Source organism: Pinus tabuliformis, chromosome 5_2, assembly GCF_031772625.1.
Source record: "Pinus tabuliformis cultivar Carrire ecotype Pingquan chromosome 5_2, CPIR1, whole genome shotgun sequence".
Classification (NCBI taxonomy): Eukaryota; Viridiplantae; Streptophyta; class Pinopsida; order Pinales; family Pinaceae; genus Pinus; species Pinus tabuliformis.
Genome location: NC_142306.1, coordinates 725,586,848 through 725,612,961, shown reverse-complemented (window position 1 = coordinate 725,612,961; position 26,114 = coordinate 725,586,848). Strand labels below are relative to the sequence as shown.

The window sequence follows — 26,114 nt, the reverse complement described above, 5'->3', positions numbered from 1 at the left end:
TCTGCAGCGTTGGTCTCAAACTTCGGTGGCTGCCTCTGCGGCTCGTCCTTGGATTGTAGTAAATGTGGAACATAACTTTTATGGCAATTGCATAAGCTACAGCAGCTAGCACACCCGAATGTAGGCCATGGCTGGACAGCACTAAAGAAGGTACGCTGCTTTGTTGCTGGGAAGCTCTTCGAATTCCTAACCTCAATTCTCAATTTTCATCCCGCAAAAAAAATAAAAACATAAAAAAAATACAGCATCTCCAACTACAAGCCTTTTGTAACTAACAAAGACACTCCATCCTGTAGTGAGAAAATGCCTGCGAGGATGACCCCTGAATATATGCCGGAATCTCCATTCTCTTCTCACCCAACTGCTCTGATACCAATTGTTGGTCTCATCAATTATTAAACAAGAAAGAAATGCAAAGAAACTGAATGAAACTGAAACACACAAGTAAGACAAGTTTTTACGTGGTAAAACCTTGACAGGGTGTCAAGGAAACATCCACGGGGCAAGGGATTTGGATACTTTATTTGATCAAGAATGATTCTCCATAATTACAATAGTTCGGGCATTCATTAGTTTTATAAGAGCCTCCTCCGTTACATAACTGTTGTTTCGGTATAAAACTAACTTGGCATTAACTAATACAATTTTTACCCATATTTACATAATTAGTTGTCAATTTCCAACAGTAACCCACAATACAAAATTAATTGTTGGCTCCAAAAAGTAGGTCCATAATCACATGCTCAATCAACACAACTTATCTATAAAAATATACGAAATGGGTGGATGTTATTTACAAGATCGTTATTCTATCTACACCTATCCAATTAAAGACACAAACTGGGCATTAAAACTTAATTTCTTTGCTGCTGAGCATGACAATGGCATTTTTTTCTGGTCTTTAAACAGTACAGATTTTGAGGTACCGTATCAGTTCTATACAATTGGCACTTCATTCCATCTTTTTTATTTTTTATTTTCTATGTTTATTTTAAATGTTTTTCATTTTTTTTTTGTAAATAAAACATTTTGTATTATAAAAAGAGTATAAGTTATGTTGTAGTAATAGCTCGAAGTTTTGAAACATGTAGAATGGACGTTAAAATATCATTTCATTATAATGTAACCTCATTAAAAAAGATCCACTTGGTAGTTAGAAGGTTGTTATTATTAGAGTTCTCTTGTTAACTATAAATAAAGATAAAGTCCTCCTTTTGAGAAGTGTGGAGTTTATTCTATTTGAAGCTTATAGTTGTCCAAGAGGCAAGTGAATATGAATAGATTATTTTTCTAAAAAGAATTATTGTAAGGTGTTGCCTTAAGATGCTTTGCAAAAGTGGTGGAGTTTATTCTATTTGAAGCTTATAGTTGTCCAAGAGGCAAGTGAATATGAATAGATTATTTTCCTAAAAAGAATTATTGTAAGGTGTTGCCTTAAGATGCTTTGCAAAAGTGGTACGGTCTCTTTTTGCTAAATGGACCTGATTCTTTTACTCAATTGTATTTAATAAGAATTTCAGGTCCAGAAATCAACACATAATAAGAATCGAACTAAGAACCTTTGTCTTGGCCAAAATCTTAACAAACACCCGCCAGCCAACCAAACATCAATATAATAAACAAACTAATAATACTCCAAAAATACTACAACTACTCTTTAAAAATAAACATGGAACCTGGAAATCAAAGGAGAGCTACAATCAAATTGCTTTTGATTGAGTTGATATGGCTGATATAAGAGCAGTAAAGCAGCAATAACCACATCGCTTTCGCCATCAGTGGGCCAACAATTTCAACATTTTCCAACTGTAGTTTGACATGAGCTGTTTTGAGAACCATAATTGTAGCCAAGGACCAAAGATGCAGCGCACATAACCTGCAAATCTAATAAATCAGTTTCCCAAGAAGGTATGGTTGCTAACTCTAGCCATATTATCCAAGGTTGTATAGAGTATGGTCTTGTCCAAACTTAGTTTGTTAATCAATTCCTGCAGAAAGAAAAACTACACACACCCTCATTTTCATTACACACACCTATAAATAGATACAAGTAACCCACAGTACAAAATTAGTTGTTGGCTCCAAAAAGTAGGTCCATAATCACATGCTCAATCAACACAACTTATCTATAAAAATATACGAAATGGGTGGATGTTATTGTAGAAATACTAGATTACAACACAACTTATCTATAAAAATATACGAAATGGGTGGATGTTATTGTAGAAATACTAGATTACAGGTTAACTATCCATTATAACACTCTATTTTCCGACAAACCTTCTAGGTCTGACTGGAGTTCTTTTATTTTGAAGAACCCTTTCAATGTCTCTGACTATAATGTTATTCTTTGTGAAGATATCTACGGTTTCTGTCCTCAACGTTGCAACTTCATCTTCAACATTGATAATCTAATTCACAAAGCGATTATAAAATTCATTTATCATTGGATCTGACAAAATCTACTATATAAAGATCAATACATGAATTTAAGATGTTACCAATAGTCTCCACAAGAACACAGTCCATCCTTGAAATGGCGGAATCGATGGTTATCTCTTAGAAAGATTTCTCGCTTAACTGCCTTGGAAATGAACTTAATAGCAGAATGACAGTCACCACAGACTCTAAGGTTTTTCATGATCCTGAGAGGCGTCCCATCACTTGTATTGATAAGACCAAAAGCGAGTGCCAGCTTCTCACTGTGGTCAAATAGAGCATCCTCCTTTTCCTTGTCTGCCACATTATGAAGTGCAAAGTTGATATCAGGTGCATACCCAATGTCCATCATCTGCCGAGCCAAGCTATCCAACTTTGCATAGATCATTTCTATTTGTGGGTTTGATCCACCTCCTACTTGGAAAAAATGCACCTTGCTCTGGACTTGAATCCAGCTGTATCCTGGAATATTTTTCAAACCCTTATCTTTCATCATATTCTTGACTTTTGCTACATCATTCCACCTACCAGCAGTGGCATAGATGTTTGATAGTAGCACACAATTTCCAGGATTCTGGGGTTCTAACTCTAAAAGATGTTGTGCTGCTTGTTCTCCTATCTCTACACTCTGATGAATTCTACAGGCACCGAGCAAGGCTCTCCAAACACATGCATCTGGCTCTAAGGTCATCTTCTTAACAAAGCTTTGTGCTTCATCCAAATGCCCAGCACGGCCAGGAAGGTCAACTATGCATGCACAGTGCTCAACACTTGGCATAATTTGATAGCAATTCATCATCTGCTCGAAGTATTGCCAACCTTCATTCACCAGTCCTGCACGGCTGCATGCAGACAAAATTCCAATAAAGGTAATACTGTCAGGTTTCAAGCCTGCTTGGTGCATTTTAGAAAAGAGCAAGATGGCATCCTGGCCACACCCATGTAAACCATAACCTGCAATCATTGCATTCCATGAAATCGCATCTCTCTCAGATAATTTGTCAAATACTTGCTGTGTTGTCAATATACTTCCACATTTGGCATACATGTCAATTACGGAATTCACTGCGAGAACATTGGCATCAAACCCAGTTCTGATCATATAATTGTGGATCTCTTTCCCCTGTCCTACGCCGTTAAGCATATACAAGCAGGGATAATGCTAGAGATAGTATATGAATCTGGTTTCACACCTGCCAATTGCATTTCCCTAAAGAGTTTCAAGGCTTCCTCGCTTTGCCCATTCTGCAGATAACTTGCAACCATTGAATTCCACGAAACTAGATCTCTCTGGAACATTTCGTCAAATACTTGGCGTGCATCCCCTACACTTCCACATTTTGCATACATATCTACAAGGGCACTATCCACAAACACATTCAACTCAAATCCAGTTCCAATTATGTATCCGTGAATCTCTTTCACCTGTTTGAGAACAGCTAAGTTTGCGCACATGGCAATGACACTCCCGAAGGTAAAGGAATCGGGCTTTACGCCGGCAAGCTGCATTTCGCGGAACAGTTTCATTGCCTCTCTACGGCGATTACTCTGTGCATACCCTGCAAGCATTGCATTCCATGTCGCCTCAGTTCTCTGAGGCATTTGGTCAAACACTCGGTGTGCAAACTCCATACTCCTGCATTTTGTATACAAGGCCACAAGGGCACTCCCCACAAAGAATTCAGACTCAAATCCATTCCTAATCGCAGATCCATGGAGCTCCTTGCCCTGTTGCAGAGCTGTTAAGCCAGTGCATGCCTTGAGAAGGCTGGGATAGAGAAAACAGTCCGCGCCTTCACCCCACTCCTCTGCATTTCATGAAAGAGCTTGAGCGCTTCATTACAATTACCAGACCTTGCATAAGTTGCAATCATGGCAGTCCATGATACCAAATTGCGGTCAGCCATTTTATCAAAAATTGGGCGCGCATCTTCTAGACTGCCACACTTGGTATACATTATGAAAAGATTGGTATCAACGTTAATATTCCCCACAACCCCATTCCGAACGATGTGGGCATGGACTTGCTTGCCTTGGAGTAGAGCTTTCATGGAAAGAAATCGAGTTTATAGAAATTCCTATCCATTGTTGGTTCTCCAGCGTTCTGGTGTGAAAAAAATGGGAGAAAATGAACTCGCAGTGCGTTTTTCCTGCTATTCTTTGCTTGATGTTGTTCAGATTTACTCTCGGCCATTGCTTCCTAAGATGCATTATTTGCATCCCTTGAGCCTAAGTCAGCAGGACATGTTAAGAAACACAACAATGAAGATTGTTGGATTGCGATTAGCTCGTGTTATGCCACCTTTGAGGCAGGAAGTAGTGCAATATATGTTGGATACAGAGTCTAATATGTGGAGCAAGAGGAGAAGTAAGGCTAACTGGTTGAGAATTATGAATGTTCTCTTTGGAGTTGCATTTATTTCCAAATGGGTTGATGATATATGTGTTAGACCATTAATCACAATTGCGCAAACGGCCCCGCTCACTGTTCACACATCAGCAAATTTAATGTGACTGTGCAGAAATGAGTTGAACATCATTTCAAGACGGCGGAGATCGGCAGAGGTCATTATTGACTCTCCTTCGTATGTATCTATAAATTTCAATGTTTAGTAATGAAATAATAAGCTCATTCTATGAGTCTTCAGTGTTTCTGTCATGGTATCGGAGCTCAGGTAAGCTCTGAGGTCACAGAGCTAGCTGTGAGGTGAGGCAGAGCGGTGTGGCTCCTGCTGTGCATGAAAGTTGTGTTCTGTGAGAGTAAAGTGTGTTCCTTATTGACTGAAGCTGCCTGTAACGTGACGCTTGCTGTGTAGAGAGCGTGAGCTCTTGCTGCCGTGGGAAAGCAGCATAGTGAAAAGTTCTTGTCGTGTGCCACTGTGTTTGGAGAGTCACATAGTCTAGAGAAAAAGAGTGCGGCTGAGTTGTGTGTAAGCTTGAGGACGTGAAAGAAGCTGTGTGTGAAGAGAATTAAGAGCTTTTAAGCTTCTGTGGTGGTTTTTTGCAGTGGCATGATCCGAATAAGCTTTCATTCATATTCTATCTAATTAGTCCTGATGATGGACCCCCTTTGGGGTTTGAAACGTCAACAGAATGAACATGAAACTATGGATAATCCGGATCATGCCACTGCAGAATTAAGAGCATTGGCCTGAGGAGCATTGGCATGTGAAAGTTGTTGCTATGTGAAGAGAATTGAGCTGATAGCCCGTTTAAGCCTTCATGTGGAGGAGGCACAAATTACTAGTATGCCCAAGTCTGAAGCGTGGTAGCTCTGCTGTGTGAAGATTGGAGTTGTGTGAAGATTGGAGTTGTGTGACCACGTTGGGCATGTGGACTGTGTTGTTTATTGTGCCTGTTGTGGATTGAGCGCAGTATAAAAGCGTTGTTGTTGAACCGATTGCGTGTATAGTCCTGGAAGAGCATTGTGAAATTGTTCGTTGAAGTGATAGCTGCTATCACTGATTTATTTACAGAAGCTTGTAGTCGGCCAGTCTAGCATGAAAAAGAGAGCGCCGGAGGTTGTGGATGGTGCTATAGGGTCGATCCGCCTAATTGGATGGCGCAGTGTGGGCCATGTTGAAGGCTAATCCATGTTGATGCGGCATACAGAGAGCGGACTGTATGAGGAGCCTATGTTGAACATTGTCATTCATGTTCTCCGATCCACTGGGCATGGACTAGTAAGCATTGAGATCTGTTGATGTGCCATAGTTCTGGAGGTGTTGTTGAGCACCGTTTGAATGGAGCTCGTTGAGGCGGGTCGTTCTTCATCGTTGATCGTAGAAGACTAGTGTGAAAACACTGATCGTTGACTTGTGATGCTGTGGTAATTGGTGGTGGTGCAGTTGTAGGTGATGTTGCGAAAGTCTCCAGGTTGTGACATGGGGCTGTTATTCTTGAAGTTTGTGTTATCATCTGCTATGTCATTGTAGACCTTTTAAGCTGAACGTTGACAAGAGAAGGAGAGCTCGTTGTTGGAAAACGATGTTCAGAAGCATTGTGTGCAAGGGAGAAGTGTATTTGGCGCACAAAATTGCTGCAATATCCGATGTGTGTGGAGCGTGGAAGCATATTTGTTGAGCAGCTACTATTGTGGAGAATGCAGTGTTGGAAAGCACAGTTCCAAAGGCGTATGAGTGTTGGAGCGTTGAGCTTGGAGAAGCAGCCAACGTAGATTGTGTGGTGTGAGCGTTGTGTACAAGTGAATGCTTAGAAGCAAGCTAAGTGGAGCTTGGAAGTTGGAGCTAGAGTGGAGTTTCGAGCCCATGGCATTCTGAGGAGCTGTGGCATTCTAAGGAGCTGTGGTGTGTAGCAGTGGTTCTGCTATTCAAAGAAGCAGAGGAGAGGAATTTCATAAAGAAGGGGCCAACCTGTGTGGAGATCCATGTACAAGATTACTGCTATGATTGAAGTACAATGAGTGGGATAATGTTGGATATTGATCTTTTTGATGATGCATTTTTAGAGAGCCCATTTGGAAGTATTTTTGGGCCTGGTAATATTTTTTATTCAGGTAGTATTTTTTAGTCACAAGAACTATTAGATCAACATAATGATTTTATTGGTGATCATAAAGATCGAGAGCTAGAGTCCATTTCATATGAGAGCAAAACTTGCTTGTCCGTGAACCAAATTGCTAGTAATGTGATTGGATCCGCTTCTAATATTTCTGTGAGAGTGGAGGATACTACCATGGATGTTGTACAGAGGCTGCTCATGTTCAAAGATGAGTGCATTTTGGTGGCTCCTTTGTTGGTTCTTCATGGAAGGTGGGGAGAACATGAATTACATTACCTTGTTCGGGATCTTGCATTGCATCCCACTCCGGAAAAGGTTGTTGATGTTAAGTACATAAGTGAGCAGAGGAAGCTCATAAGGAAAGCGAGAAAGGTGAAGATGAAACTGCACGAGCAAAGGAAAAGGAACAAGCATGGACCCTTTAGCAAGAAGACAAAAATGAAATGTTTTGTTGTAAGCCTAGCTGAGACTTAGACCAGCAGGCAAATTAAATTTTAAGTCGTTGTGATTAAGGGGAAGTGTTAGACCATTAATCACAACTGCGCAAACGGCCTTGCCCACTGCTCACACATTAGCAAATTTAATGTGATTGTGCAGGAATAAGTCAAACATCATTTCAAGATGGTGGAGATTGACAGAGGTCATTATTGACTCTCCTCCGTATGTATCTATAAATTTCAATGTTTAGTAATGAACTCGCAGTGCGTTTTTCTTGCTATTCTTTGCTTGATGTTGTTCATATTTACTCTCAGCCATTGCTTCCTAAGATGCATTATTTGCATCCCTTGAGCCTAAGTCAGTAGGACATGTTAAGAAACACAACAATGAAGATTGTTGGATTGCGATTAGCTCGTGCTATGCCACCTTTGAGGCAGGAAGTAGTGCAATATATGTTGGATACAGAGTCTAATATGTGGAGCAAGAGGAGAAGTAAGGCTAACTGGTTGAGAATTATGAATGTTCTCTCTGGAGTTGCATCTGTTTCCAAATGGGTTGATGATATATGTCAGTGGAGGAATCCCATTACAACAATTTTAGTGCATTTCCACTTCCTTGTCCTGGTTTGGTACCCAGAACTCATTGTACCAACAGTTTTCTTCAACATTTTTCTCATTGGTGCATGGCACTATAGGTTTCGGTAGGATGCCACCGCACATGGATACATGAATTTCCCATGCAGATGTCGTTGATCAGGATGAACTTGATGAGGAATTTGATCCATTACAGAGCTCTGAGGCTTCTGAAATTGTTAGAACGAGATATGATCGATTAAGGTTTTTAGCTGCAAGGATACAAGACTGTATTGGGTGATTTTGCTACGCAGGGGGAGAGAATTCAAGCTCTTCTTACTTGAAGAGATCCTCGTTCTACTGGCATTTTCATTGCTATAAGTTTCATGATCTCATGTTGTACACTGTTCATTTAACCATAGATTGTGACTAGTATTAGGAACATAGTGCCCTGTTATTGATACAACATGTTTTCGGTACACTCGATAGCAGGTGTGTGCCTATAATCAACAAATAAGTGGTTGAAAGTGACAATTTATATACTTGAACTATTAATCAAGAGAATTCTGCAGGAACCATGTGACTGTTATTGAGGGTTTATTTGACAACAGGTATGAGTCTCAGATCAATGGAAAGAACAACGGAGTAAAACATAACTACTGTGTGAATATAATTAAAAGAAAAAGGAAATATTCGTTTGTTTCCGTAGAAATGAAGATTTGCACGGTAGAAATAATGACGAAGATAATGATGGTACTTCAGTACCTATTCTTTCCCAAAAAAAAACAAAAGAAAACAGAATTACTATGAGGGAAAGATTTATCCTCTGTGGTTGTGTAAAATTGTTATCCTGAGAAGAACTAAAACAATTGCTGCGATAATTCTTTGCTTAGAATTAATTGTTGTATTATACAAAAGAACCTGTCTGTCTGCACTTGAAAGGACAGTAGTTCAAACTAAAAACTCTATAATCTAAGTACTATCTTATTGAACAGGTCATGTTATTTAAGTAAAGTTTTACTAAAAAAATAAGAAAATGCTTAACTTACAGATTGACATATGAAAGAAAAACAGAGACTCTTATATCAAGAGTTCAACGTGCTGAAAGACACACTCAGCAATTTAATTTAACCAGCGCTATGGGAAGGCCGTGGAGGTCACGAAGCCGGTTGGAGAAATCAGGCACCTTTGAATTTACCTCTCAGAATTACTGAAGGAGGTAACAGTGAGGCGGTTGCAGAAGGGTAATTACCGAGTAAAGGAAATAAATCCCAGCTGCCTCCAAGCCTGTGAAGCAGATAGGAAAATCCTGGGAAGCTGCCGCCTCTAACCATGGAAATGAAAACCTTGTTAACGCAGAAATTGTATCTGAGAACGAATGATGGAGCAGAGAATCGGTCGTTGAGTGGATGTGGCATCAAGGGAGTCGCAAATAACCTGGAATCTCAAGAGGAAGAGGTCATTGGAGCCGTGACGAGCTTACTGTTGATAGATGGAATTGCAGAGTGAAACCCTCCCATCACAAACGCTGGGAATGAGAGACTGAAGCGAGGGTTAGGTCGAACGGTTTCGAAAGACACCACAGACAGCGAATGTGAGGCTCCCAAATGACAGGAAGAGGCTCCTACCGATTTATAACGGAAAATACCTGTATTTTTCAATCTGATGGCCGAGGTTATTTGAATTGTCTAACATCAAAATCAACGTCTCACAACAATATAGGGGCATGGAAAGGACTTCTTTTCACAGGGAACGCCTTACAGCGTTAATATGTATGGTATTCCAATAAAACATAACTTTTAAAATAACTTTGCAATATTTTAAAAGTAGACACCCAGTGGCCAATGATTCCATTCAAATTTGACCATTAATTGGGATTATACAATTGTTATTTTTTTCATAAAATAAAAATAAAATGGGTAAAGAAAATATGTGAAAATAGGGAATTGTGTAAAGTTGTGTGCAAATGGTTAAAAAAAAATGGTTTTCCTCAAAGTACTTTAAAAGAAAGATGGACACAAAGAGTTTGAATTTTTTTATGAAATTAACGTTAATATTACAAATCAAATTATATTATTGATGTTCTAAAAGTGTTAAATCCATTTTTTTTATATAGAAAATTAATATAAATGATTGTACTAGTTTATTAATGTATTAAAATAATATGCTAAAATTGTAATTTTAACAAATATTTTATGGTTGAATTTTAATTATGAAAAATTGGAAAAGATCAAAGTTATACAATATTTAACTTTCTTCATTGTATATATTTATGAAGAGTTCGCGTTGCTAACTACCTTGCTAATTGGGAGGTCACTAGGTCAAATCTCCTCGATGCCCTTGGGGTTGGCCCTTCTTGTTTGGTCGGCGGGTAGATCGCTTCACATCTGTCTAGATTTTATGCGGATATCTATCTATATATATATATATATATATATATATATATATCTATATATATATATATATATATATATATATATATATATATATATATATATATATATATATATATATATATATATGAAGAGTTATATAAGTAGACAGTTTTATTTATATATTTAAAGAGTTGTAATGTTTTGGGATGTATTCAAATCCCAAAACATTTCATATATAAAGAAAATACATAAGAAATACATGTTATCCACTAAAACATTAATCAACACCACCATACATTATTCACCCCACAACACACAAAGCATGAGACAACAAGGTGTTTTTCCTTACTTTTGAGTTCACCACTTGCATTACAACACATTATCCACATTGGGAGAGTGAAAAAAAATTAGTTACACACATAACTAATCTCTTAGATAGATCACATAGCATAATCATTCTAAATAACTACTTTCTTTTCTTATTAGAACTTTACATCAATTGCACCACTAGTTTGACCTGCAAACAACTAATATTAAATGGATTTGAAGATAAACATGAAGGGATTATAACATCGATTGACAAGGACAATCTTACGCTTACCATTTAAAGAAAAATGTACCTCTTCTTTCTTGTTTTCCTGTAGTAGCTCCTTCCCGGTTATCATTAGCACACTTGGTCATGCTTCCTCTTTGACTCCTTTATCCTCCATGGGTAACAACATGTGCTTGCATTTGTCTTTCTCAAAAGAGCAGGTATTCTTCCTCTCGTCATGGATAGCTCTTATGTCATACCGCCACAACCTTCCTAACAAGACATGGAAAACATCAATAAGCATGATGTCACATAGAACCTCATCATTGTAGTTGTCAATCTGGAATTATACCTTGCTTTGTTCATTGACCAGGATCTAATGTCCCCTTCGCAACCATTTCAATCGATGAGGAGTGTTGTGTTTCGTACTTTGCAAACCTAATTTCTCCACCATTTCCATAGAGACCAATCTATCAGTGTTTCCACTATCAATGATTACTTTACAACATTTTCCCTTAGACTTGCAGATTGTTTTGAACAAGTCCCTTTGCTATGTTGGCTCTTACTTCTCCTTTTCTCCTTTAATTAATATCCTCTTCAACATTAGGGATTCACCCAACTCAGGAGTTTCCTCTTTTACCTATGTTTTTGCTGCCTCATGCTTGCCTTTTACAACATTGATCCAGGTGGTTTTAGAGCGGCTCAGAAATCAAAGAGGGTTGAGGAAAGGCTAAAAAAAAAAAGTTTTTGGATTCCAATGAAACCATGATCAGATCAAATATCTTGTCGTAATATTTCCAACGATGCAAACGACACCTCAATCTGAGCTCGTATGCAAAATTTATGGCCAAACGAAGTTTTGGTCAAACTAGGCAAAAGTCAATGTCAAAGTCAACCCAGGGTGCCACGTGGAAATCCCATAGGCTTCCCACATGGAAGAAAATCCAGCAGGCTTGGTGGGACCCACAAAGATAGTGTGAAATCCTAGTCAGCAAACCAGGTGGACCCACAAGCAGGTGACAAGGCAACACCACAATTTGACACATGGCAAGTAGGTGGCATATGATGTGGACCAATGAGGGCTTGCCACATGGACCAATCACATGATGCCAAATGGCACCTCAAATTAGGCCCAAGTGGCCTTGGATGGTGCAACCTCCATTTTTGTCTTATTCTCATGGTTTTGGGGGTCGTTACAATATGGACATACAATTTCCATATATTATATGGTTTGAAACTATATTAAAACTAAAATTGGGCTTTAAAACCATATTAAAGAAAATTTGGGAGTCCATGGGTTTTGAACCTAAAATTATCGCCAACAACAAGTAACTTAATATGACCATGCCAACCATTAAGCCACCCTCACACTTTGTTTTATTCACCCTCACACTTTGCTATAAAATGTCATTCAAATGGTTCAAAGGGAACCATGGAGAATACATGAGATGAGGGTGCAAGCAGACCAATTAATTCATGAATCTCAAGAAGATTCTATGAATATTGTCAAAACATATGTTAGGGAATATTTCAAAGAATATTCTTTATGAAGAATTTTTAAGATTCCCTGGGAGCCGATTTTTGACAAAGTGAGAATTATGCCGAGTTTATACTCATTTGAACCAGTTTTTCACTAGGAGTCTAATGGCATAGTCCATTTTCTGATCTAAGCAACATAATTTTTTCCCATGTCAAAAAAAGAATCTTGTGAGGAATCTAAAAGATTCACGGCGAGCCTAGATTTGACCGAGTCAGAAAGGGGTCGAGTTTATACTCAGATTTCATGGTTTTTCCGTAAGGAATGAGATGGTCCATGTTATTTCTTCATCTGAGTAGCCGATTTTTAGGCCATCCCTAGACTTGGAGGTATAAGATGCATTTTTGCCATGTATTCATTTTATTTTTATTGAGATGGTGATTTGAATTTGAGATCCATGTATGCCACTTTCTGAGAGGATCATTGTATGTCACTTTATGTTAGAGATTGTTCTTTTTTCATGTTGGAGGAGAAATTTTATGAGTGAAATCTCTTTGTAGGAGAACGTCTCATGGAGAGACATTCCACTCTAGATAAGGGGGTTCATCCTTGTATTAAAGATCATATCATGTACTTGCCATCTTCTTGCAACAACTAATGAAGCGACCTCCCCACTCTTGACACCGAGCCTAGAGATGTAACCCATAATGGGTGAACTTCGTTATCAACTTGTGTGTGTTCTTTGATTTCATGGTTGTCTTTATGTTTCCTTATGCATAGGTGGTTTTTTATTATCTTTCACATGCAAATCTGCTAACATCGCAAAATTAAAATATCTTGGTTAATTCTGGTAGTTGAGAGAATCCAGATCAAACATGCACTCCCCTTTGAATTGTTGATTTATTTTTAGGACAATTCCATGACATATGGCATGTCTTTCCACATATGTAGCATCTAAATTCTCCTTCTCTTCCTCTACCTCTCGGGAAAATATTTTTCCTCTTGACTCTCCTCCTCTTGGAGATTGACTGCTTGAACTCTCTGCTTCCTTTCTTGGGGTTTGAACTCTTCCCCTATTGGGAGATCTTTTTCCTCTAGCTAGACTCCTTCCTATGCTCTTTTGGCTTTGTCTCTGAGCCAACTTTTCTTCTTCCCTCATTTCTACCTCATAGGCATCCTCCACGGTCTTCAAGGGAAAGAGGCCAATTTTGTCCTATATTTCATACCTCAGACCATTTATGTATCTATCCACGTTCTCTCGATCTTCCTCTATGTCGCCTACTCTTATATCTAGCCTATAAAATTCCTTTGTATTTTATTCCACCGTCATGGACTTGTACCTTAAATTATGTAGTTGTATGAATAAATTCAGCTTGTAATCCTTGGGCATGAACTTGCTCTTGAAATTAGCCACCACCCTATCCTACCTTTCAATCTTCTTTTTCCCTTTTTTCCTTCGATATGCCTGCAACTCATCCCACCAGAGTGTTGTATGTCCCCTTAACGTGGTCACAACGTACTTGACCTTCTAGTCCTCCTCAACATCCTCATAATCAAAATACTTGTCTAGAGTGTTGATCCAATCTAGAAGCTCCTCCACATTTAGGTTGCCATCATACCATGGAAACTTCCATCCTTGGCTTGGACTCAATCTTGGTAACTAGCTTAATCAATTGTTCATCTGGCTGCTCTCTTCTTACAGTTCTCTCCACCTCTTCCTCAAAACTCGTGTCCTCACTCTCACTGACGTCTTCCACATCAGGTTCTCACCTCTAGGAATTCTCCATGGCCTTCATTCTTACTTAGATATGCCTCAATTCCAATCTCAAGTCCTCATCCATTCCAGTCCTTTCTCGGCCTCCTGTTTTGGGTGACATACAAGTAGCACAATTTTTAACAACTCCTAAAATTCTTTTACCAGTTATAGGATTTACAGAGCTCAAAATCTCCGATACCACTATGGCCTAGTGCAAGTGTGATGGTCCCTTTTCTGGAAAGACGTCAACTATTAAAAAAAATGCCTCAAAGTTTGTTTGTTTTTCACACACTTCTTCCTCCATGCGTAAACCCCTTTTCTTCCTTCGTTTATCTTGAACCCACTTATTCCCTTTTAACTTTATATGATTAAATCAATTTTTATTGGCCCAGTCCACTCTTGTTCACCAAAGGTAGGTCAGGGGTTAAACTAGTCATCCAAAAAAAACAATACTCGTCTGTCAAGTTTATCCAAGGCCCCAACTATTCCTTCTGGGCCCACACAGAGTCAGGGGTCGGGGCTTTTTGTTTGTCTGAGGTCGGAAAATTTTAACATTCACCAAACACAGTGTCACACCGACTATACTGCTAGGTCCCCAGAGAATTCGGGGGTCAGGCTTCAAACTAGGTCGAGGTCAGAACAATTTTTGCGGCCCATGCCTGACTATACTAGCCTTCGACTATTCGGCAAGACCCACCCGGGCAAGGTTGTAACCTGTCTATTTTGAGAATTTCATTGAATAAAAAGGGATCAAAGGGCCAACCTATGACCTCCAACTACTAGCCCACCACTTCGAACTTAATCCTAATGGTTGGGAGTTGTGCATTAATTATACTCATTTCCGCAGTAAGGATTTATTCACATTCTACCAAAGGTTTCAAAACTCTTTTGAGCAAAAGATTCACGCCAAGGGATTTCAGCTTACAAATTATTTCTCAACCTTTCTAACACAAGTCAAATTCATACATGCACAGAGACTTAACATTATTCGAAAACTAATTAGGAATTCATTATTCAAAACTAATTAGGAATTCATCTGCTACCTTAGACTCGCTTCACCAAAGCCAGTATTTACCTTGGGGCAGAGATTCATAACTTGAAGAAATAAAACACAAAAGCTAGTCTAAAACAAGTATTTGTATAACAATATAACATGTAGTGAAACCATCGAAGGCATACTTAAAACAAAGTATTTCATTCTTATTTCTCAAGCTGTCACGCCCGCGAGGTCTTCACACATACATATATATACATAAGAAAAAGAATATCTTCAAAACAAAATCCTCCTTAAAAACAATAATTTGGCTTCTTTGGAATATTTCTACTAAATACCTAACCAACTGTCCAAACAAAGGGACACATCAACAAAAGGAAAAACAACATCTAAGTATAGTTTCCCCTCAAGGGACACATAAACAAACAAATATCAATAGAAGGGAATATTTACATGCGTAATTTTTTAAAACAAAAGGCAGAGTGATGCTCATACATCATTTCAAAAAACATTTTTCTTAAGTTATTTAAAATAAAAGATGGACATAGATATTTTGGAATTTTTTTTTAATTAATGTTGATATTGTAAATCAAATTGTATTAATGATGTTCAAAAGTGTTAAATCCATTTTTAAATATAGAAAATTAATATGATATTTTGTACTAATTTATTAATGCACTAAAAACAATAATATCAAAATTACAATTTTAATAAATATTTTATCATTAAATTTTAACGATAATAAATTGGAAAACATCAAAATGATACAACTTTTAATTTTCTTCATAGTATATATTTATCAAAATTTATTTAAATAGATTGTTATATTTAATTTATCGACGGTAGAAATTTCATCTTAATTCTTTTACTTAATTAAAGAAAATTTCAAAAAAATGTTTTTTTTTTAATCATAATTCCCTTTAATTTGATGGAAATTTTAAATATGAAACTTCAAGTCATGGGTTTTTCTACATCAAAGAAAACATAAAAGTTTGTTTTCTATCATAATTTTTTTAATGGATGGAAACTTTAAGTATGAAACCTTAAGTTAAGGTCTGGGTTTTGCATTATCAAATTAAAAAAAAAAAAAAAAACTAAAATGACAATACATGTTTACTTTATCTATTTATTAATTCACTTTATATGTATTAACTTAGATTTATCTTAAATTCATATTTACCAAGTCTTGAGATGGATCAATTTTTTTCACTCTAAAAAAGGTTTGGATCTAAGGGTGATTAGTAAATCCCTAATGAAAATGGATCTAGAATGGTTTAATGATTAATTATAATTAATTATAAATACAATTATTATTTTTATGTTATTTTATAATATTAATTTTTTTAATGTAATTTGACTAAGCCAAGGCATTACATTACACCATCTTTACCTTACTGGGCTAGGGAGTACCTCTCGATGTAATAAGGTTGAAATCTATAAACTCGAATTTGATGTTTTTTTATCATATATTAAAATATATTTAACAATGTGTATTATATTTAAATACATATGAACAAACTTTATGCATAGCTAACATTATCCACTCAACAAAATTTAGGAAAAATGTAAACATGTATAGGGACAAACTTGATTACAAAGTATTAATTCAATTTAGATGGTAATGCTCACTTAATGACAAAGTTGGTTCTTTTCATTGCAAGTAATACAATATGGAAAGATGATAAGGGGAAGGCAAAATCACATTCTCAAAGAAAAGGAAGTTAAAAGAAGGAAAGAATATGAAAATAATTAGATAAAGGCAACCCAATAAGATGGAGAATAATAGCATTTAAGAAGGAGTTTCCTAGTCAAAGTATGTTGATCTCAAGAAGCGCTTCTAACATTCTTGTTAGCCTTAACCTTGACTTGGGAATGATAGTCTATAGCTAGTGGTTTTGGGCACATGGTTTCGTGGCCCATGGTATTATGGTAGTTGTATTTGGTTGTAAAGATGCTTATAAATATGCTTATTTTTATCCATTGTAATGCACCAAGCACCAAGGTGCTAAGGGTTGAGAAGGGTTCCCCAACCAGTGTAAGAAGCCAAGGGCTGAGCAGGGTTCCCTAGTCAGTGTAAGGGGCCAAGGGTTGAGCAGGCTTCCCAACAGGCTTGGTCATGATTTTTGCCAAGGACTAATGAAATTATGTTAGAATGGGTTTTTCCATGGAGTTGGGGTTTTATTAGGGTATTTTTTGGTGTTCTTTATGTGTGATTTCTTATATTTTCACTGTCTTGATTGTCTTTATTTTACCTCACTTTTTAATACATAAAAATTCTACACCAAAAATAAATTTTAATTAACATGAGGCCATTCACATGATTGGGTGTATGACACATCATAGATCTATCATGTGATTTTTGAAGCTAGCTATGGGACATACTTCCATTAATGTCAAATGGGTGGAAGTAAGAGGTAATAAATGTGGTGCGTGCTAAAGGGAACTAATCTTTGGTAAGTCCTCAAGGAAGGTCAACCATTTCCAAAAGGGAGAAAAACATATTCCATCCTCATAAGCCATGAGAGTCTCGAGAGAAGGAAGTGAATCTTTGAAAAGAAAAAAGAACCATCTCCTAGTATCATAGTCAAATTATAAGGTGGACGTTAATGTTGAGATCTAAAGTGTAGATTTGGAAAATATGATATTCATGAGGATTATGGTAATCTAATAACTTAATGAAACTCTAGTGGGAGTAAACTCCAACCTAGGAAAGAGGTATCCTTAAACTGCAAGGTGACTAGAGTTAGTCTATCAAACACTTAATTATAGGGTTATAATGCAGTATTATCGCTCTTTAGTCATTCAACAATTTACTTACCTAGTCTCATTTTTCGCATCCTCTCATCTTGACCCAAAAGGCCTTTTGTGACACAAATTGTTGAAGGATATAAGAAGTGTTGGGATGAAAGGGGAGGACAAGCATCCTTTTCTGTTCATTTCCTATTCTCCAATGTCTCTTTCTCATTCAATTATTTACTTTTTCCTTCTTTTCTTTCATTTAATTTCATATTGCTTTAATTATATTTTCTTTTTCTTTCTAAACTCATTAATTGTCTATCATTTGTGTATAGTAATCTTTTATTAGCCATTCATGTTTATCTTCGGATCCATTTAAAATCAATAGTTTGCAAGTCAAACTAGTAGTACAATTGATGTAAAGTTCTATTAAGAAAATAAAGTAGTCATGTAGCATGATTATGCTATGTGATTTATCTAAGGTAGTAGTTTTGTGTGTAACTAAGTTTTTTCCACTCTCCCAGTGTGGATAATGTGACGTAATGCAAGTGATGAATTCGAAAATAAGGAAAAACACCTTGTTATCTCATGCTTTGTGTATTGTGGGGTGAATAATGTATGCTAGTGTTGATTAATGTTTTAATGGATAACATATTTTTGTTATGTATTTTATTTATATATGTAACGATTTGGGATTTGAATACATCCCAAAACATTACAACTCTTTAAATAAATAAATAAAACTATCTATTTAAATAACTCTTTATAAATGTATACAATGAAAAAAGTTAAATATTATATAAATGTGATCTTTTCCAATTTATCATATCAAAATTCAACCATAAAATATTTGTTAAAATTGTAATTTTAATATATTATTATTTTTAATACATTAATAAAATACTACAAAACTTCATATTAATTTTCTATATGGAAAAGATGGATTCATAGAGGTTATACAATTCTAGATTCTCACATTTTTTTTTACCCATTTTATTTTTATTTTTATGAAAGGAACAACCACTGTAAAATCCTAATCAATGGTCAAATTTGAATGGAATCATTGGTGGCTAGATGTCCACTTTTAAAATATCACAAAGTTATTTTTTATTGGAATACCATACATATTACAATTTTCCATGTCAACATAACATTTGATGTTGACCTCTATGGTTGACCTATGTGATTGGAATAGACCAATTTACCATGTCATAGTAACATTTGATGTTACTTTTGGAAAATGTGAGTTCAATAAAAACTAGTTTGATTATATGAATTAAATGGTTAATGAATGTTGATAGATATAGAACACAAATGCAAGAGACTTGTGGAAATAGAATTGGTAAAAATTTAATTTTTAGAGTTGAAAATTAATTATATAACTAAAAACACTTTTAATAATATAAATAATTACAATCCTCATTTATTTATTATATACAATTAACTTAATAATTTAACTACAACATTTCATTAAACAATGAAGACAAAGAATATTTTATTTTATTAATTCTTATATATGTTGGTTTTCAAGCCTCTGTGGAAGTTTTTTGTAGATTCATGTTCCGGATTATCCACAGTTTCCAGTTCAGTCTGTCGACGTTTCAAACCCCAACGGGGGTCCATCATCAGGACAATTCTGAAAGAAAGAAATGAATGAAAGATGATGAGAGAAGGAGCTAGGCACCTGGATATAAATACACAACGGAACCCTAAAATGATAGCCGACACATGATTTTACATTTTTATTATTATTTCTTGTTATTCATTTATAATTGTTATTATTATAATTAATTATTAATTTTTATATTTAATTTTTAATTTATTTAATTATTTTTTAGCCCTAATTTATTTAATTATTTTTTAGCCCTAATTTTTATATTTAATTTTTAATTTATTTAATTATTTTTAGCCCTAATAAATCAACCATAAATTAACATTTAGATTAATTACTTAATAAATCAATTAATTAATATAATTAATATAATTAATTAATAGAATTAATATAATTAATTAATATAATTAATTATAATATTAATTAAAATGATATAATTAATTAAAATTCAATTTAATGAATAGATTAATAAAATTAATCAAGTTAATTATTTTATTTCTACTTTTCTTTCAGATTAAACTACTTTTTTTTTTTTTTTTTTTTTTTTTTTATACCTTATTCCCCTATTCTTATTAATCCTATTTTATTTAAATTAATATTTTTAATTAAGCCTTATTATATTATATTAATTAATTACATTAATTATAAATTAATTAATTTTATACCTTATTTCCTTATTTTATTTTTCCTTTTATTAATCATATTTTATTAATATTTTTATATAATTTAATTAAGCCCCTAATTTAATTTAATTTAATTAATATAGTTGATTAAATTAAATTAATATAATTAATTAAATTAAATTAAATTGAATGATTAGCGAGGATTAATTAATTAATTAATAAATAAACCTTCTGACTGGGAGGTCTATTGATCTTGAGCTTCCACGGGCTTCGAGGGGTTTATTCGTCTGATCAGGGGAAACCAGTTTCCACTGATTTCACTTCCATTGTCCCTGTTGAGGTTCTGCGGGAATTTTATAATTTCAATAGCCTCTCTGATTTTTCTTTTATGATAATTGTCCTCCCTTGCAATTACCTTGGCGTCTTCCAAACACATATGATGTTTGGTCTTGGAGGAGTGTTCTGCAAGGGCCGACGTACGAGATCTATCATTGCTTATGTCAGCTGCGTGTTCTTTAAGCCTTGTTTTCAGAGATCGACCTGTTTCCCCAATATAACTCTTACCACATGAGCAATCGATCTTATATACTCCTTTGAGTTGTTGACGATCGATGTTATCCTTAACTGACCTCATCATCTGCCTTATCGTTCCACATGTTGTAAATTGAGTATCAATGTTTTTCTTTTTTAATATTTTAGCAATCCTGTCGGTAACCCCTTGGATGTATGGAAGGTAAACCCTCCCCTGATTTTCTTTGTCCTTAGGGGTATGCTTAGAGAGGGCCCTGTCTTGAGCCCTTTTTATAGCCTTCTTGATACTCCATTCCTTGTACCCAATGTTTCTGAAGACAGAGGTTAAGTGTTCAATCTCCTCCTTTAGGTGATCAGGGTCAGAAATCCTGAAAGCTCTGACAACAAGGGTGTTTAAAACGCCAAATTTCTGGGATGGATGATGGTAAGAGTCAGCATGAAGATAGCTATCCGTGTGAGTTTTCTTCCTATAGACCTGGTGTCCCAAGGTTCCATCCTCCCTTCTACTGATCAGGACATCTAGAAAGGGGATCTTACCATTCTCTTCAAGCTCCATAGTAAATTTGATTTCAGAGGATAAGGAGTTGAGATGATTGAAGAATTTCTCAAGCTCTGCCTTACCATGAGTCCAATTCAGGTTGGTGTCATCGACGAATCTTTTCCACCATGCTGGTTTTAAGTGGAATGAGTCAAGGGCTTTTCTCTCAAAGTACTCCATGTATAGGTTAGCGACAATAGGTGAGAGTGGGGAACCCATGGCAACTCCTGAAATTTGTTCATAATAGTGATCTTGAAAACTGAAAAAAGTGGACCGTAAACAGATTTCCGCAAGTTTTGTTGTTTGAGGATCGGTGGCCATCTTTATAACATGCACAGCTTCATCAAGGGGAATCTTTGTAAACAATGATACGACATCAAAGCTTACTAGAATATCATCTTTATCCACCTTTTTATCCTTAATAAGTTTTACAAAATCTGTTGAGTCTTTTATGAAGGAGTCTGTGTTACCAACCAGAGGTTTTAGGATCTTGGCTACATACTTGGCTAATTCATATGTAGGGGAACCAATAGTGTTAACAATTGGTCTAAGAGGGACCCCTTCTTTATGGATTTTTGGTAATCCATAGATTCTAGGAATAACCTCACAGGTGGGAATCAACCTCTTTTTTATTTTGTCATCCAAGTTGGTTTCCATGATGGCTTTCTTGACCTACCTCATTACCTTGGGAATCGGGTTAGAATTGACCTTTCTATAACTTCCACAACTCAAATGCTCATTCATTTTGTGAATGTAGTCTTCCTTGTTTAACACAACGGTTGCTCCACCTTTATCAGCTTTTAGAACCACTATTTTATACACACATGATTTTTAAAATCTTTAAAATCTAACGTACTCTTTTCCATATAAATACTTATAAATATAATTATTAAAAAAAATTATAATTTATAAATTTTTCGTTATATTTTTATTTTTATCATAAAATAATTTTCATTATATTTTTATTTTTATTATAAGAGGTTCAATAGAATGGTGGGATGCAATCCAATGGGAGGATCCCAACATCAAAACATTACTTCAAAATAAATTATGGCTGTACAGTAGAGCGTGTTAGCGTGGATGTAATTGGAGTAATTATTATATGAAATGTAGTGTTTGTCGTGTCACTCCACTACGTGATTTTTACCTGTTCCTTTACCTTTGTGTAAATATAAATAATGTCAACTTTTTAATTCCAAACCATGTAGTCATATTTTGTATCTTTGTAAGTAATGCTAATAAAAATAAACTTCTTATATTTAATGGGAATCTTTTAATTTATTTAAATTAAAAAATTTGTAATTAATATTTTGGTTAACGTTGTTTATATTTTTCATTGTTTGTGATTATATTGCTCGGTTTATAATTTCAAAAAGCAGTAATAAACATTAAAAATATTATTTTTTCTTATCTAAATTAAAAATATAATTATTAAACTATATAAGTAATGAAAATTTATTTGGATATAATGTAAAATAATTAAATATGTTAAAATTTTAGAATATATAATTAAATATATTAAAACTTAGTTTCCAAAGAATATTGTATTTCTTTTAAATATGAAATTACATTTAAATGAAAATAAGATTTAAATTAAATATTACATATTTATTGTAATTGATTACTAAATTTCTAAATTGTAGTTAGTTAAATTAAAATAACTAAAAAGTAAATCTTGCAGACACATGGCAAGTTAAGTCTAGAGAAACTTATTTTTAATGGCTCTTTGTGATGACTTGTTAGACTAAGACATGGTATTGGTTGCCTATACACATAACATTACATGTCATTTGATGACGTTAGCATGCAGACGTACCATCACTAGGAGTTGCCACATGGTAGGGACAAATGACATATTTTGGTTGGCAAAAAGGTTGAAAGTGGGTGGAACATGGCACCCCTCATGGGTTTCAATGTGGCAAATTGACATCACCATGTAGATGACCAGGGACCCCTAGGGACCTGGTCATGGAGATTGGTCATATGGGACCAAGGCGCTGAATTTAAGGATAAAATCCAAGCGATTAAATTATATAAGGTATATGGTCACATGTTAAGGCCCCACCCTTGGTCATATGACATCCAAGACAAAGCATAGCAGTTAATCCAGAGAAGAGGTAAGGTTACATGATAAAGGCCAACTCTTGGTCCTATATCATCTAACACAATGAAGGGCGTTAAAATAAAATGCATGAATGCATGATAGGGCTCAACCCTTAGTTGTATGGGATTGGCACAAAACTGAGTAATCCATGGTATGCATAAGTCTACTCACATGCACCCTGATTATAGGCTTTTTCTAGGGGCCTATGGTTGGCCTTCCATAAGCTTGAGACCAAAAGGCAAATATAATACATAGTTAGCCATTTGTTCCAAAAGCAAGCAAGAGAAAAAAATAAATCCTTCGTAGCCTGGATACATTGATCAGTGAAGACCGAATCTCAGTGATGAGAACAAATTTTTTCGTAATTGCAATAATTTTAGTTATGTCTATGGTGTCATCCCTCGGTGGCTTGATCTGGTTTGTAAGGCACACATGATTCAGACTATGGTGTGAAGCCCTCGATCGATCTCTGATTCATAAGGCCTAAGCACTATAAGTTGGAATGATGCATACAAAACCATGACCAATTCCCCCAAGGACCCTAACAAGCCTATATGGTATGTCCACATATGATGCATGATACATTTGGTTAGTACACAATGAAGACTTGTATGAAGATTGGTCCACTCAAGCCACGACACCATCCACATCGACCCTATGTGGAATGATAACACATTTGAAATTTTACAAAAGTCGACAGGTCGATGATCCGAACTTAAACATGAACACAACAAATTACAGATATAACCATAAATACAAATATGCAACATCAATAAGATTTCATTTCATTAATATCAAAATACTGAAATATGCTTACAAACAAAATGGAAATAAATTAACTCGGGAGATGGTAGCTTATCTCTTAGAAGAGATGTGGTGGCTACATGCCTCTTAACTCTGTTACAATGAGGCTCAAGGGCCTATTTATTGTTGAACAACAAGGAAAAACCCTAAACAACCAAACCCTAACCACAAGAGATGGAACACCAAGAGTTTGTGGGCCTCGTTGGGGTTAGTTGGGAAACCAACTTCCCGGGGTCATAACTTGGTCATATTATCTCCGTTTGGTGCGTACAATACCTTGTTGGAAATATCTCTCCGAGTAACACGACACGGGCCAGATGCAAACCTCAAAAACGTTGTTTAGGGGGGTCAAAATTGCTCCAGAAATTTAGGACACACAAAACTCCTAAAAATAGTAAATGCTAAAATAAACAAGGAAACAGATGAAACCGACTGGAGGTCTAGGTGGAATAGGCGGGTGACCACCAATATCCACCTGGACCATTCCTCCCTCCTTAGGAAGCAATGTTCCTCATTACGTGCAGAGCCTCCATGAGGTGAAGAAATTTCTGTTGAACCTGGTCCCTGGTGAACCACTTGCCCTGTTGAAGGAGTTGGCCTGCTTTGACAACTCGATATAGTTGGATCCTCTGTTGTCTTGCTTTAACAACTCGATATAGTTGGATCCTCTGTTGGCGAGTGTTCTTGATCTGCGTTTCCATGAGCTGATCAGTTGTGGCATGTTCCATGTAGTCTGGGTTTAGCTCTGTTGGTGTGAGTTGTTCTGCAATATTAGATGTGTCCAACAAATGTGGAAAGTATGGCTAAAGGCGGTCTACATTGAACACTAGGTGCAGACCAAGGAACGGTGGGATGCTAAGGTTGAATGCATTGTCCCCTACAGCCTTGGTGATGGTGTATGACCCATATCAGAGTGGGTGAAGCTTGCGGTGGGGTCCAGCGAGGCGCTCCTTCTTCAAATGTAGCCAAAATTTGTTGCCCACCTGGAACATGTGCGACACTCGATGTTGATCATGACGATGCTTGTACTTAGCATTGGCTTTGTCCAATATATCATGGACATGATAGAGGATGTGTTGAATGCACTCAATGAAGCTGTTAGTCCTGTTGGATTTGGAATGGATGTGATCCGAATCTGCTTGAGTAGTTGCAAATGGTATGGCCACATCAATGGGACATATGGCTGAAATCCCAACCCTACCTGAAAGGCGCTATGGCCCGTTGAGCTATGGAGAGCCCTGTTGTAGCTGTGTTGGACATAGGGGAGGATTTCATCCCATGTGTGTGGATGCTTTGAGTTGTACATGTGCATAATGTGTACGATCATCTTGTTGACGACCTCTATTTGGCCATCAGTTTGGGGGTGGAATGTCATGGACTTAGTAAGTTTCGTATCCAACATCGACTAGAGACTTGACCAAAATTCACTTAGGAATCCGATGTCCTGATCTGAGATAATGGACTGTGGGATCCCAAAGTGTACCCACACTCGCTCAAAGAAGAGCTTAGTAGTGATCTTTGCCGTGATACTCTTCTTGCAGGCCGCCATGATGGCCATCTTAGAGAATTTGTCGACGAACACGAAAACGCAGTCGTTGTCGTGCTTAGTAGAAGGAAGACTCGACATGTAATCCATGGAGATGGATTCCCAAAGTCGACCAGGAGTAGGAAGAGGAGTATATAAGCCTTGCTTATTGATGGTTGGTTTGGCAATGGCACAGGCGGTGCACGATCTAATGTACTTCCCAAAATCCCGATGAAGTTTCGGCCAATAAAAATACTTCTGCAGTACCGCCACTATTTTCTCTACTCTGAAATGTCCAGCAACCCGACTGTAGTGCGCCTCCCAAATCATCATGGAATGCTCGCTTGAAGGAACACAGATGTGTCCTAGGTGGCATAATAGTGCATCCTCAAGGTGAAAATTTGGTACTTGCTTTCCTTCCAGGAGTGTCTGGTATGTGCTGCCGAATTCTGGATCACTCTTGTAAAGATGTGGCCACCCCAAAGTCTCGTGACCATAGGAGTCGAGCACAGTGATCAAAGCCATGACTGGTGGTCA

At 36.3% G+C, this 26,114-nt stretch overlaps 1 protein-coding gene across 3 annotated transcripts; it reads right to left on the bottom strand.

Annotated features, from left to right (window-relative positions):
• Positions 1-1,443: 1,443 nt before the first annotated feature.
• On the bottom strand, positions 1,444-9,728 carry LOC149161260 (pentatricopeptide repeat-containing protein At1g20230-like). 3 transcript variants are annotated; one of them, XM_089436927.1, is made up of 2 exons: positions 2,502-4,807; positions 1,444-1,876 (listed from the first exon to the last, which is right to left on the bottom strand). In XM_089436927.1, the coding sequence occupies exons 1-2, from the start codon at positions 3,581-3,583 to the stop codon at positions 1,684-1,686; spliced, it is 1,275 nt and encodes a 424-aa protein (XP_089293053.1). In that variant the 5' UTR covers positions 3,584-4,807; the 3' UTR covers positions 1,444-1,683. The 3 variants fall into 3 exon arrangements, 1 of the variants encoding a protein (XP_089293053.1); XR_016261872.1 differs by lacking the exon at positions 2,502-4,807 and adding an exon at positions 9,020-9,728 and having other exon boundaries at positions 1,738-1,876; XR_016261873.1 differs by lacking the exon at positions 2,502-4,807 and adding an exon at positions 9,223-9,728 and having other exon boundaries at positions 1,738-1,876.
• Positions 9,729-26,114: the final 16,386 nt, after the last annotated feature.